Source organism: Aristolochia californica, unplaced genomic scaffold (assembly GCF_029961685.1).
Source record: "Aristolochia californica isolate CCGP_79_NKW_82.1479 unplaced genomic scaffold, dmAriCali1.0.hap1 SCAF_3, whole genome shotgun sequence".
In the NCBI taxonomy this organism is placed as follows: Eukaryota; Viridiplantae; Streptophyta; class Magnoliopsida; order Piperales; family Aristolochiaceae; genus Aristolochia; species Aristolochia californica.
In genome coordinates, this window is record NW_027181992.1 from 715,459 (window position 1) to 730,416 (window position 14,958).

General features: G+C 37.7%; 1 protein-coding gene and 1 long non-coding RNA gene across 5 annotated transcripts; one reads left to right on the top strand and one right to left on the bottom strand.

Annotated features, from left to right (window-relative positions):
- Positions 1-296: 296 nt before the first annotated feature.
- On the bottom strand, positions 297-4,106 carry LOC137960253 (SEC1 family transport protein SLY1-like). 3 transcript variants are annotated; one of them, XR_011114126.1, is made up of 3 exons: positions 3,851-4,106; positions 1,700-3,710; positions 297-498 (listed from the first exon to the last, which is right to left on the bottom strand). XR_011114126.1 is itself a non-coding variant. In XM_068807815.1 (2 exons), exons 1-2 carry the CDS (start codon positions 3,879-3,881, stop codon positions 1,867-1,869), a joined length of 1,875 nt encoding a protein of 624 aa, XP_068663916.1. In that variant the 5' UTR covers positions 3,882-4,106; the 3' UTR covers positions 1,522-1,866. The 3 variants fall into 3 exon arrangements, 1 of the variants encoding a protein (XP_068663916.1); XR_011114125.1 differs by lacking the exon at positions 297-498 and adding an exon at positions 954-1,216; XM_068807815.1 differs by lacking the exon at positions 297-498 and having other exon boundaries at positions 1,522-3,710.
- A 261-nt stretch (positions 4,107-4,367) lies between these two features.
- LOC137960593 (uncharacterized) lies at positions 4,368-9,570 on the top strand. Of its 2 annotated transcripts, none has more exons than XR_011114189.1 (5): positions 4,368-4,489; positions 5,006-5,156; positions 5,446-5,545; positions 6,220-6,959; positions 9,471-9,570. It is a non-coding gene; the product is annotated as an uncharacterized lncRNA (long non-coding RNA). The 2 variants fall into 2 exon arrangements; XR_011114190.1 differs by having other exon boundaries at positions 6,220-6,945.
- The last annotated feature ends 5,388 nt before the right edge of the window (positions 9,571-14,958 follow it).

Genomic DNA, 14,958 nt, shown 5'->3' on the forward strand with positions numbered 1-14,958 from the left:
TGATAAGGATCTGTTTTGCCACCAACTTTAGCCCTGGTAATTCTTTTGAATGGATCGAATAATTCAGTCCATAGGTGAAGTGGGCGTTGGTGACGAGGAGGTACGTGGGCGCAGTGTTCAACAAATTAAAAGAAATGGAAAGTAAATTAAACAAATCAATTGAGTGGCAAAAGGAAAAGAAAAGCAATAGTTTGCCAGCACAAAGTAGACGCTCTTTCACCAAAAGTGGATGAAGAGTACTAGTTCCGTTTTTTAGATGCCATATATGAGCAGCTTGTAACATACGAGATCCATCATTAGTCATCCACTAGATATTTGTACACCATTTACTCTAAGATCCAAAGCACAAGAATGAGAAAAAAACACTAAAAATGACTAAATAATTCTATTTTGCGAACATATCAGTACTCATCGGTATTGCCCGAGTCCCGTCATCAGAGAGACGCCCATTCATCCTGTTGACTACAATCCTCACATTGCAAGGAATTTCCTATGTACCTAAAAATTATTGGTCGGGATGTTAAAGCAGACCAGAGAAAAAGAGTGACAAGGGAGATTTTAAACGACAAATTGAGCCGAAATTCTTGTATACACAGAGTATTTAGATCCGAAAATCACTTAAGATTGAGCTACCCTTCCACTACAAGCAGCAGCATTCGATTAACTAAAGGATGGTAGCCTTATACAATTGAAAGCAAACAACCAGAACCTGGAGGCAATCAAGGTAGCCTTATACAATTGAAAGCAAACAACGAAGTGGAGGCAATCTGAGATTTGTTAAGGAGTTATAATTAGATGCCTAATATATCTAGAATGCATTCCAAAACATGCAAAAGCCATCGCTTATAAAGTCCACTTTCAATACATGAAGGATTAAAGGTTCGTGGATCATGTTAAACACTTGGTGAGTAAAACACACACACACACACACACACACACACACAATATGAAACTAAGTAGCATCAATAAATATTTTTATTCAGATAACAATAATAATACCTATAGATAACTATAGGGTGAAGCTCCAAAAGTGTAAAATCTCTCATCCTATTATACATCTTAAGTATGGAATCATTGTCTGTGAAGCTCAAAAGAAGTACCAGCCTAGTCCAAAATCTTCCCGAAATTCCAAATTATATTAGTAAAACTCATCTGCTATGCCATGCAAACGAGACCTGGCATTATAAAATAGCACATTGGGCAGAGTAATTTCCTTCTGTTAAAAGAAACAGTAACAAAAGATCAATAACAGCAACAGAAGTACATTCTCTCCTGTATCTTCTTTAGAATGAACATAAGACATGTAATTATCAGATTGAGTTCAATCAGTCTCCAAAATAACAACATAAAGAAAAAATAAAACAACTGCCATCTTAAATATGACACATATACCTCACTTTTTTTTATCTTGGTTCAGTAAATATAGTTTCATGTGCCTTTCCAAATATATTGGCAAGGAGCAAAATTAACTAGTGGAGTTACATAATAGATATAAACAGTTGCAACCACATGCATATGGAAGACATACTTAAATGTTCATACTTTCCAACCACAATTTCAAGCAAAAGTCAAACTTCAACAATTATGTCAGACATGAAAACAACTCTTGAACAAAAGTTGAACAACATGAAAAGATTAAACTAAATTTGTTTTACACTGATATGAAAAAATAAAGACAAAAACTCCATCTAAGACTTACAGGTATTCGCCTGCAGCAATCTATCTCAATCTTGAAACATGGGCCCCAACATATCATCACTTCCACAATGAGTACAAATCCAACCATTGGCATCAAATTCCCCTTACTTCTTTTGAATGCTAATCACAAACTCCAAAAGAAAAAAGTAACAAGCTATCTTGGTTTTTTTAATGGGTTGAATTAGTATCACCGAGACCACCTAAACCCATTTTCTGTCCCAGTACTGTAAGCTGATCAATGAACTCAACCCCAGAAAGGACCTCTGTTGTTCCATAAATCACATGCTTACTTGGTTGCTGCCTCTGAGCCATCTCCTGCAAGCTGCCATACTCCACATAATTCCCACCACCGATCATAAAAACTATTGCCTCTTTGAAAGGACCTTTCAAGTGGGCCCCACTGGCCCCTGAACCAGGTTTTGGGGCCCGTGGATCAAACACAAGATATGAATCGACCTCTGGATTCGGCTTCCCTTCCATTAAAGCCTCTACTGTCCTGGTAACGGCCAGCTGTCTCCCTCCAGACAAGAGACTTTTCATTCCTGCTGTGACAGCACTTATAGACTGTCCATATAGCTTCTCAGCCCAGTCCACTATATTGCTCTTGCTTGCAGAATTGACTGAAGTCATGGAAGTGTTCAAAGATTTAATTTTCTTCACATATTGGAATGCACAGGGATCCACCTCAGACTCCCTTAAAGCCACATCTATGGCCTCAACTTCAGATTGTGGGATCATCTCCGTTGCAAGGAGATAGATTATAGCAAGCCTTAGCTTATCTGTTTTTGTCCCTTTACCTCTAAGTGCACTTAGTAATGAGTTTCGATCAATGCTTTCTTTCACTAGCATATCATTCTCAAGGGTACAATACGCATCCAATGTTCTTTCTTTGATCTTATCCAACAAAACAGACAATATATTCATATGCTTGTCGATGAGCTTCTTCCTTTCTGTAAGCTCTGGAAGGGAATTCACAGCATTCATCAAGTGTTTAGTGTGGCCAATCAAGTCTGGACCATCAAAGTCTGCCCCATTATGTGTCCCGGTATGCTGATTTACCTCATCAACATCTTGCTTGTATTTTTCCAATTGGGCTTGTATTTCTTCAGCAGCTTTTGGAAATGGGGAAAATGCATTGAATACCCAAAATGCATCAGAATTATCCAGTTCATAAGATTGGGTTCCACCCTTTTCCCCTTGGACAGTCAATCTGTTTAGCTTCAAACCTAGCACATCATGCACAAGTGGACGGTATGTCCAATCATGTTGAATTGCTACTGCAGGCTCAAAATTGCGATCAAATATACAGAGAATTGGTCTCTGGAATGGGCTCCCCAAATTACCACCCTCAGTAAACAAATTGTTTTTTGTCATTAAATGGTCCCTCAACTTTGCATCTAGCGTAGACGCAACCATCTCTGCAGGGCCTCCCCCGACGCAACGTATAATTGGCACAACCCCAAGTGTAACCAGAACACATAATAACCCACCTACGATCTTTTCGACTATCTCCTCAATTTCTCGTTCTCCAGCCTTGGGGTCATTGAGCTGAACGTAAGTCGTGGGTTGAGCAAGAGAGAACATATTATCTTCAAGGGTTATAAATTCCAGATACTGATCGTAGATCTTGCCAACCCGATTGACTGATTCCGAATTGAGAAGGCCAGTTGCAAGATCCTCAAGCAAGGGGCGGGGGATGGAGGTCGAGAAATTTAGGTGGAAAGTATCGTACAAAGACCGAGACGCATCAGAAATAATCCGAGAGATATTAGCTGAATTAGGCTGAAGAAAATAGATGGCGGGGACGTCGGGGATCGTTTGCCGTTCTTTCTCGATCAAGAAATACAGAGTAATCCCATGTTTACGCAGATCTTTGACGTGGATTAGCGGAGACAATACGTCACGGCAGAATTTGTCTAAAATCAATACTTTGTATACTTCTTCAGAGGAACTGGCAGTGCCAGTGGTTGCATTGGGAGTTTGGTTGAGATTTAGCATCCTAATTACACAACCTGAACAGATAATTAGATCAGCGAGTTCCCAGTTCCAGATTCAAGTTTCAAGGTTTGGGAGGTTTTAAACCTTTTTTTTCTTGCTTCACCCCTGCTTGTGAAAACTGGAAATGAAAATGAAACATTGGCAGAGAAGCTACCTGTTTGTCTCTGCCGGAGATTGAGCGCCATTTTGCTGTGCAACTTGCTAGGGTAGCCGATAGAGAAAAGACTGATTGCGTCTCTCCTGCTGTATGCAGCTCAAGTTTTGTTGAAAGACGAGCAACCGCGGGAGGCTTTTAATTTATGCAGAGGAAACGGCCGCGAGCTTCCTCCGTTTCAGACCGGACGCAAGCGCATCACCCCGGCCTCGTTTCTGTTACTGCCTAGTGACCTTCCAAGAATTTTGAGGTAACAAGAGTGAATGGAGATTGAGCTGACGTCTAAACCTGCACCCAAATTTGTGTTAATTACTCTATTTATAGTAATATTATTATTTTTTAAATTTTAGAAAAGCAAAAAGCAGTCAAAAAAAAATTTTAATGAAAATTTTCAATAAAAAAATTAGCAAGGTAAGGATAAATTCGTAATTTCATTCAACTAGTTGGGAAATGACGTTCCCGGTTCCTCTAAATTGCAAGCGAGCTCTATCTAGAGACAGCAGCCATTAGAGGGTAAGATAGTGCATAAGTGGAAAGAAGAAAATGAAGAGCATTCCTCTACTATCAATGGCCTGCGGAGCCGTTTGACGCCATCTTCTTCAGCATATTGTTGATACTCGATCTTCGCATGCCAAACAGGTAATAAAAATAAATAAGCTTTAGAATAGTGTGGATTTTCTTGTTATTACTGGCTTTTATTTTGTAAATGGTTGCTTTCTTTTAATTTTACTGGTTATCTTTTTTGTGTTTTTTTGTTCATGATTAGTGATTTTGAGACGAAAGGGTCATGGCTTATGGAACTATTGAAAAATGACTTCTTTTAGTCGTTTCTCAGCATAATTATGTGGCACGCAACCCTTATTTGCGAATAAGAGCAGTGAAAATAAATGGGGAATGAGGTAATAAGTCTTAGAAAATAGTTTGCTGCATATACCTTAGAGCAAATTTCATGCTCTCAGGAGTGGAAATTTAGACGTTTGTCTGTTGTAAGTTGCCAAGAGTTGAGAGATATTAGTCAATAAATGCATGCTGGTGTGGAGCTTGAATGAGTATCATGTTATAGAAGATTTTGTTTATATAAACTTTTCTGAGCGGTAGTTCTTGTGTATATTTTTTTCTGTATTCCGTAGTAATGCTGCTTCAGTATCACTTCAGGGCCTGCTTTTACGAGTTGTGGTAGTGTCAGACAGCCATAGCTTTGTTGTAGCTCCGGACGTTTTCACAACGGATCTAAATGATACGTACTTGACAGAACTCTGCCGGATTAAGTCTTCTGGTTCTTCGCTGATGGCAATGGATAGTTTTGGTACTCTCCTAGTCTGTAGTAGGAAGACTTCTATTTTAAATGACTTTATTAATTTCCTTGTCCTCATGGCGGAACTGCTCTTTTCATGGATTTGTATACCACATCAACTTTATTTTATATGGATTTCATGATTTCTTATTTCAAGTATATTTTTAGTGCTAATCAGGTGCTTTTATGAAAATTCTTTTGGATTAAGTTACTCTTTGGAATGATTGTTTGTATCACAGTTCTTAAGCAGCTTTCCTGTACATATTCTCTTATTTGTGATTTTGTATTTTTGTTGGTGTAGGTGGATGCCAGATATTCAAGAACTTGGAAGTGACAAAAAAGTAGTTGATGTTGTTGTCCTACTTGGAAGATCAACTGGTTTGTAGCATGTCTAATCTCAGGTGTTCCTTTATACTTTGCTGTAACTGTTTGCCATTTTTTAGATGTTCTTTAATGTGGCATTTAGAAGTTTTAATGGAATGGATAAACTTGGGGATCTTAGAGATAAAAAACCATCTGCCCTTATTATAATTACATCCTTGAGTTGATCATACAATTTAAGTTTGCAACTGGCTGGGCATGACATAGGGTGGGGTTCTGCTCCAGCCTCAGCCAATTGGACTAAAAATCTAAAAATAACCTGTCTTTTAATGGGCAGGCTCAAGTAATATGAGTTTTATTGGTTGGACTTGACTGGTTTTGGCCATGGTGCACATGAATCTTTTTCAGTGTGTCATCGGTTCATCTGTGCCTATGAGGGTCAGAACCTACCTGATTGACACTGGACAGCAGCTTCTGATAGTTCGTGAGGGGATAGATATCTCTGCATCCTAATCTTGCTTCCACAGTTCATTGATGTTAGGTTTTATGCCTGCTCTATCTTGACTCGGTGCTCTTCTCCCGACTTGGGACCAGAATGTTAAGAGCTAACAGGCAGAATTTCAAATCAACTAGCTTCATTGATTCATAAGTAAATAAAAGTTGTTAATTACCTTCTGATATTTTTGTTATCTTTGATTTTAATTACCTTAATCAAATTACCTTAAGGTATTTATAATTTTTCCTTTTGGTATAGGTTTGATGCTGATGGACTGCTCTGCTATTTCTGAGACTATTGGAGTCCTGAATCGAGCTGCTGATCTGGGTTGCTGCATTGTGATGGCAAATAAGAAACCACTTACATCTAAAATAGTAATTTATTTTTGCAATTTTCTTCAATTTAATGTAGGAAGTAAGTGAAGTGGTCCACATTTATTTCCTTTGACCTTATTCTGCTTCTATTCTTAGTATTCTTAGTTTATGCATGTTGGTAGAACTGTTCATGGTGCATCTGGCATCTTTATTCATTTAATACATAGGAAGATTATGAAAAATTAGTCTCAGACTTGCGCAAAATACGTTATGAATCAACTGTAAGTCTGGCTCATCTTTTAATAGCCTTCTTTTCATTTTCATTTTATTTTGTTTTTTATTTTTTATTTCTCTCTGATTTTTTTCAGCTAAATATTGCCAATAAGTTCAAAGCATGCAGGTCTAAAAATATATCTTGTCTGGTTACTAATATTTGCCTATGAGGTTGGAGCTGGTCCTCCTGTGATAACTTCATTAACCCATGCAATCCCATCTGGAAACACTGTGCACTGTGTTGTTGGGAGTTTAAGTGGTACGATTTTTTATGTGAGACATTGTGCACTGTGTGATGGTTTTCTTAGGGGACTATATTCATATCCTTTATATGTGATGAGTGAGTTACAAGACGGAAAGCCATTCAGCCAGGTGTGCGAGCAGCTAAAAGTCTGAGGTATACAGAACCAGGTTTGCTTGAGTAGTATATCTTTAAACTGTGTCTAATATATTTTTGCATGGAAAAGATTATTTTATTAGTAGTTCCTTCATCAGTATATGTTTTTACCCATTTATCTTTGTTGATGTTTAACTTTTCGGAAAGGATTTTTTGATATTTATCTAAACCAAATATATTTCTTGTAATGGTTATTGTTTCAAGAGATATAGTTTTCTACTGATAATATTAAGCTACTAAATTATAAAAAAACAGAGCATTCCAAATATATTTGTGCTTCTATTGGCTTTGAGCCATAGAAGGGAAAAAGAAAAAGACAAAAGAGCAAAGAATCACAATTGCTATTGCACCAAATAACATAGGGCTTGCACCTTGTTATTATAGAAATAAATTATTTCAAGTGAAAGAAGCTTATGCAGAGATGAAGACAGAAGTCCATGAGGTAGGATGAATCCGCAATCGTCAGTCTAGATGTGTTTCTAAGAAAACAGGTTCCCAAGATGAATTTTAGCTTACAATGAAAGAGATTTTTAGCATATCTAAACTCAAGACAATGAATCGATTTTTGCTGTATTCAGCATTAGAGTGGTCTTGTAGAGTTGTTGTTATCTTAGATTGTATTGGCCTTACCATCTCCTTCAAAGCAGTAGTTGAGGGCATTGGATTTCATGGACGTTTCACCCTACCGAAAATCAGATAAGTCTTTTCAGAGATGTCTTCCATTTACGATGTTTTCTTGGTTTATATATAGGGACGTACAGTCTCATCCGTGAAAATCCCAGACAGATGTCTATACGAGACATTCTCCCCTCCACTGAAAAAGGTTCCAAAGAAAATTTTTCTAGACACTCAGGAATAAATTCAAATTTACTGCTTCAAATAGGGATTGGGCAGGACCATATATAGGGATCAAATTTTTATTTACATCTTTGTTGTGTTAAAGAAGATGCTTAGAAAAGATTTACATGAATGATATATAAAAAACAAGTTGGATTCTTTAGTTCATAATAAGCATTGGGATTAGTCTCTTCCGATTTTATCTGGAAAGTGAATAAAATTTTGAAAAAAAAGAATTTTGCATGGATGGTTACTAAGATGTAGAGGTGTCTCTCCTCTTAAGAGTTTTTAAAAACATTGATACATTTTTATAGTCCAAATTTGCAGGGTTCTCCATTTTACCTAACGCAAGCCCACCTGCTACCATCCCTATCAAAGAACAACATGGGAATGGTGGAGATTAACGTGTGGATAATGAGTAGAACTGAGATCCATTGGGAACGAAAGAGGGAATCAAACTTAGAGGGGCTACTTTTCAGTTCTTGCTTGATGACGATGCAAACCGTGAATCCACATAATGAGTAGAAGTCTAGGGGTGGCATGGAACAGAGTCGGGTTCGCGAGTAGCTCGAGCTCGGCTTTGTTCGGTTTGAATAAACCCGATCTCGAATCGAATTTGAGGTCGGGTTTCCGACTCGTTTAAGTAAATGAGCCAAACTCGAACGAGACTCGGTTCTATTTGCGAGCTCGCGAACCAGCTCATTTACTTAAACCTAGGGTGAGGAGTCGGGACTCGGGACTCTGGACTGAAGAAGCAAAAGGCAAACGCTGAGACCTCTCCAGTCGGGACCGAAGGAGGAAAGACGAATGCCACTCCATCTCCATGAATTATGGGAGTTGGGAGGCTAGAGCCAGTGGGATGATTGTGCATGACTTCTCTGGTTATAGGTACTCTCCCCCCTCCTCCCTCGCTTTGTCTCTTTTTCTTTCTTCCCGTAATCACCTACTAGAGCATCGTCATTTGTTGCAAATTTCGTTGAGAGTTGGCAAACCGACCATCCTTCATTGGAAAACTGATAATGTCATCGTCGTATGTATTTATCTGATTGGAAATGTTTTTCCACTAAGACATCCCTCCCCCTTGTAAGACCGAAAAATATTAAAGAACTCCCTATTTATCTAAACTTCTCTCTGGCAACAACCCTTCCCTCTACTCACTTTCGTCCTTCTCATATTTGTCTATCCTCTTCTCTCTCTCTCTCTCTCCAAATGAGTGCTCAAATATCACATTTCTATGCTTTCAGAAATCAAAAATGATGCTCTCCTTTTGCAATTGTTGTAAAAGTTCAGATTTTGCCCTATCGGTTTTGAGGTTTCTACTTTGCATTTTTTTTTCGTTCCTTTCCTTAAAATGGTTGTCTGGCTCGAAAATGTTCAAGGCACTGCTGATCAAGACTGTTTAAAATTTTCACTGAGATATTTATTTTTTAAAGTAAAAGAGTGTCAAATTGTCGACACCACCGACAAGGGCATTCTATTGGAACGCCTGACCCATCACTTAGACCGACTATAGATGTTCATACAATTCTGAGTTTGAAGGTTGGATGTATTAAACAGAGCAATGTAAATGTCAGAGCTAACTTAAATTTTATTTTTTTAGCGCCTAGGATATGTTGTTATTGTTTGGTAGTGAAAAGTAGTTTGTTTATCAAACAATAATAAGTTTTATTCTTTTGTTTTTGTCATAGGTGGAGATTTTGTTCATGCGAACGGGGACTTAACGTATTGTTTTATAGCACGAAGAGAGAGTTAGAGTTTATAAAAATTTATATTGGACTTGTACTTTTTGTTTGGGTGATTGTAAATTTGATATTGATATTTTATTTAAATTTTTGTGTTTGAACATTGAATAAAGTTTATGCAGTTTTTATGAACAATTTTATGCAAATTGTATAGATAATCTTATGCAGGGTTTATGTATATAGGTTATGCCCAATTTTAAGTCGAGGTCATGCCCAATTTTAAGTAAAATTTATGCACAATTTTATATACAGTTTATTTGACGTGTAATTTATGCAAAATTTTAAATATAAATTGGAGCTCGAACCAAACTCGAGTTTGAATTTGAACTCGGTTAAAATTATTAGGCTCGAACTTGATTCTTCTTTGAGGTTAGATTAGGCACGAGCTTGAATTTGAAGTATTTAAATCAAGACTGGCTCAAACGTTTGCAAGTAGAACGCCTTATATTCACCGTTCCGGGTTTAGACGCCCCCTTGTCCAGGAAGGCACGGTGTAGTGGACTTAAATTCAACACAACGTTGAAAGGGGCGTAAGTGCAGAGATTTGGTGAAAGAGCAAATCCGGATGCCTCCAACATGATCGCTATCCTGAATAGACTTCCATGTTAATAGAGTCCTGTCTATGAGACTATCCAAGTTAAAGGTATCAAGACTCGGGATTTACTCTCCTGAATAGACTCCGGCGAACATACTCGATACTATAAACAGAGTGAACAGAGTAAAGCGTCAAATCAAGACTCTGATTTCTTTCACAAAACCACTAATGGACTCTACCCATCAGCACTCAAAACTCTAGTCGTTGAGCAGACTTTCAACCTATTCACGTTTCTTAATCCCATCGACGTCCCACACCAATCCGCTCTCTCAATCACACATACTTTGTCAATATCAAACGTCAGAAACGTCGCCAATATTTCCCAGTTTTTCTTTATTCTTCACAGCTGCTGTAAAACACTGTACAATATCATTCTGTACATGCAGGAGCTGTCGTAAGCTTACAAGACCACTTACCAAAATCGTAGAAAAGAAAACTCTTTCCTGAAAATAGGTTTAGCAGAGGGTAGAAGAAATAGCTTCTAATGGTTCTGCAATCTTCTTTTCTTTACCACTCCATCTGTGGTCTTCGATCGCTAGATCTTTCTTGCTCCAAATCTTATTAGGTACGATGCCCTTCGGTTCATTAATGCGTTCGGCCTTATTTTAAACCAACAAGACTTTGAAATGATTATATTAACAATTTAATACAATAAAAGAGCAGCTTCAGTCAGCACTAGGACGCTCTAGGCCATTCCAGTTCTATCAATCGGATATCTTCATCTGGATCCTTTCGCTACACCAGTTAGATCCAGACCCCAGAACCCATTAATACGTATGAACACATTCATCATTTACATTTTAAGTTATCTGAGCAAATTCATGCAGTTTGGTGATACAAAAGGCAGAATAGTATTTGAGTAGATCTATTTATTTAGCCTTTAACAGCTCTTGTAACTTACAAGTCTGCCCCAAATGAATCTCATGGCATCTCCAACTCTTGCACTCTCTCCTCCTCTTCTTCTCATTCTCCTGTTCTTTCTGACTCTGATTCTACGATATCTACTCCCACAGCTGTTTGCTTCTGTATGGTCACGATTCATGATGGCTTCGCAGTCTCCATTCCGAAGGTCGAATCCAAAACCAAAGAATTGGTTGCCATCGAGTGACTACAAGGAAAATTTTCCCGTTAGTCCGTACAAAGCTGAAATGAGCTCCGGGGAAGGAGTCGAGTGTGCCGTGTGTCTGTATAAGATCAGGCAAGGAGCAGAGATCAGAGAGCTCAGGTGTGAGCATCACTTCCACAGGCACTGCTTGGATGCCTGGTGCGGTTTTGGAAATGCAACATGCCCGTTTTGTCGACGGCCACTATTGCCGCCGCTGCCTAAAGTCGAAAGAAAGCAGGGAGGGACTGGCAAAGTTGAAGAAGAAGAAGAAAACGAAGAAGAAGAGAATGTCGTTGAGTTGTATTCCTGCTTTTCAACTCCAAGCTCTGGTGTCTACCATAGAGGATGAATGTGGTAAAACCATTTTCCGTTTACTGCTTAAAGAAGATGACTTCTTTGAGATTCATATAAGTCTTTATTTTGTTTATCTATAAGATTAATGCATCTGATGAGCATTACGTCAACTTAATCTAGCCTAGTTTGTGAAGGTGTTGCTAAAGAACGATTTTAATACGGATCCTACAGGTGCAACTTTTCATTTTCAAATAGAACCATACACTGGTAACAAAGCAGTTTTATTTGTCTTTCTCAACTCGTAAAGGAACTTTCACCCTCTTGCTGACTGATTTAGTGTTTCTTCTTGGCTTCAATTCATCTTCACCTCCAAAATTTTAATCTCCTAAAACTTATTAACCGGTTCAAAGCAGTTCAGTTTTTTGGTTTCGGATGATTTAGATGGAAAACTGGTTTCTACCTGTATAAACCCATATTGTCTAGAATGAGACTCTTCAAATTCATTTCATTGTTTCCTACTTTCTGAACTTGGAAGCTCAGGTTAGCTCAGTCAAATCCAAACCTTTAACTCGAAAGCTTATCCTTCTTTTCGTTGCATACTCAGACAAGATTCTGAAAATCCCAAGTTGAATATGGCAAAACATAAGTTTGCCTCGTATATTTCATGTGCTTTTCCAACCAGTATCCTAGTAATTTCTTCACCAGTTCATTAGGCACCTTTCAGTTTCCTTCTCCTGGCCCCTCGCCACCAAGGATGCTGTTAAACCAACGCACTGTCTCAGATGACATGTAAACAATTTTAAGAGGTCAGCCACAGCAAATATGAAATAGTTGATACACGATGCTTTTGTGGTGATCCTTTCTTCCCTCTTCTGCTTCAAAGCCAGTCGATGATGGATCCAAAACATATAACAGAGACTGGTGCATCCACTAGAACTAATTAACCTCTATGGAGAGGTTCCGACTAAATTAGACAATTCACTACTAAGCACTTACACTAAATCTCAAACTTCCTGGAGCCTGAGACATCTATCTGTTCTGAATTTACAAAAACCATCTCTGGCATATCTATTTTGTTCTAAGCTGAAGCCTCTTTCTTGTGGCACCCTATACAAGATTCAGCATGCATGAATAGCTAAAATAACAAGAACAGGAGGCATTCAACTGGTATACAGCTTCAAAACACCCAGATTACTGGAAGGATAGACAGCAGCCAACCTTGATAGGGGAATATGGTTCCCTACTACATTTCATAAGATGCCTTTTCTGTTCTTCATCTTGTTGGTTCCTGTCCACGCATTCTCATTTCCGACACCTCTGCTACTGCAACAGAAAGGAACAAAGGAAAGTTAATCTTTTGATTATTTAAACAATTTGAAACCAACTACTCATAGGGAGAAGAAAGTATTGCAACAAATATCCCAATTTTTCCAGACAAAATAGACCGTAGATTAAGGCAAAGGATGAGGGCTCAACAGGCTGAGAAAAATGGGACTATTTGGAAATTTTAAAATAGCCAACCAGCACATAAAAAATACTTAAACCAGAAATATTTAACAAGCAAACTGTAAAATCTAAAAAAATCTCCCTCTAACACGCCTAGAGCCGTCCAACATTATCGTTTCTTTTTGTAGTAAAAAATATTACTCAAAACAGAATAACCAAAATATTAATATAAACTTTATGATGATATATTGATGTTGATATCATTATCTCTCACCCTTTTTACTTTCTTACTGTCACTAAGGGCATTAACATTCTCTTAATATATGAAAACAAGAAATAAATCCCTACATCCTATCTGTTGAGCTACCAGGAGAAGTTTTACTTTACCTTATATCCATCAACACAATCACTGGCGAAGAAATAGAACTGTCACCACTCTTTCCTTTCAAGCAAGATTTTTGACCTATTCAACCCAACGGATATATCAGTCTTGAGGTATCTCAAACCCCACCTAACAGCAGATTTGGATTTGTCGAACTATGCCATAGATTTATGGTTGAGTTGAAATTTTTGAAACCCTCTACAGCAGAACAATCAGACAGTATCAAGAAGAAAACAATTGTAAGGTCCACGACTAGTACCTGCAGGATCAGAGCACTCAAATATGCCCTAACCTGTGCAAGGAAAATTGTAAGATTTTGCCTTCCCCTTTTCCTTTCCCTGTAGGGTAAGGAAACATGTGAAAAGTTCTGATTTGAATAAATACAAACTTAGGGAAGAATCATAATAAGAGCTGCCAGTAAATTCATGTTGTATAAACATCCAAAAAATGTCGTTTGGTTTTCTCTACATGCTCTTATATAATTTTTCCTGACATTTTCTCTGAATTGACTCACCCCTACCACTTCCCCTCTCTTTCACCCCAGAGCAAGTGAAATTTCAGGACCACAGAAATCAATGTATGGCAACGCGTCAACGATTTCTACTGTCAAGCCGCCGATCAAGTTAGCGCCAGGAGCCTCCGAGGTTCTAGCATTAGGATCGCACTGCCTGCCATTTCTTTGCTCTCTTGCTAGTGCAGACTGCAGACAGGCTGCAATTCGAATGAGGACGCGAGATTCCATTTTCTCCCTTGAGAAATTAAATAAATGATAAATAAATTAGTGTATATATATGAGGATTTCATAAAGCTTCTATTTATAGGCATTAAGTTTATTAATCTAAAAGATTTATCATTTTTTATAATTATTGTATAAGGAGAGAGAAAATCAAGCGAGGACCGAAGACAACAAAAGAGAGGTTTATGGACAGATTTGAGCTAAAAGTAAGAGCTTTGAATGTTCTACCCATACCTTGAGGCTATATTTATAGTTGTGAGAAGGTTTTTACAATCACTATGATACCTTTAGGGCTACATGATTCAAAAGTAAAAAAAGAAAAAAAACGTACATAACTTACATAATTACAATTTTATACTATCTCTATGGAAGTTCTCTTTATTTACTAGTCATGTCACCCTTGCACAAGTGGGTATCCCCCTCGAACCGGTGTTTATAACTTCAATCTACAAATAATCTTGGTAAAAAAACTTGTGTGTTTGAAAAAATAATTTGATTGTCTTGCTTTGATTCATCTTATTTTTGCTTACATATTGTTTGTAGTCTTCATCTTGTTCTCAACTTATTCTCCCCCTTAATTCGATGTTTTAGTTACATAAAATTTGATTACCGCAACACGTGAAATTCTTCATTGTAGATTATACTTTTTCTTAAACGCGGAATTTGGAAGGAGGTTCAACCACTGCAGCACCAACATCCAATTTGAATTATTTCACGTAAATAAAAAGAAGAAGATGATGTACATCAAAGAAATATAATGAAATGTTACCTAACTTGATTCAGCTTATAGAATCTTTTATGGTAGATTTTGTCACCTAACACATCCTCCATACTTCTCCTTCAATTACATTCCTCAAGTTGCGAGGTAATGGCAAT

Excerpts from the sequence above, each read along its gene's own strand:
- LOC137960253 (XM_068807815.1), bottom strand. The coding sequence starts at position 3,881 with ATGGCGCTCAATCTCCGGCAGAGACAAACAG. Across the intron at positions 3,711-3,850 it reads TCTCCGGCAGAGACAAACAG|GTTGTGTAATTAGGATGCTA; the intron begins GTAGCTTCTCTG and ends TTATCTGTTCAG.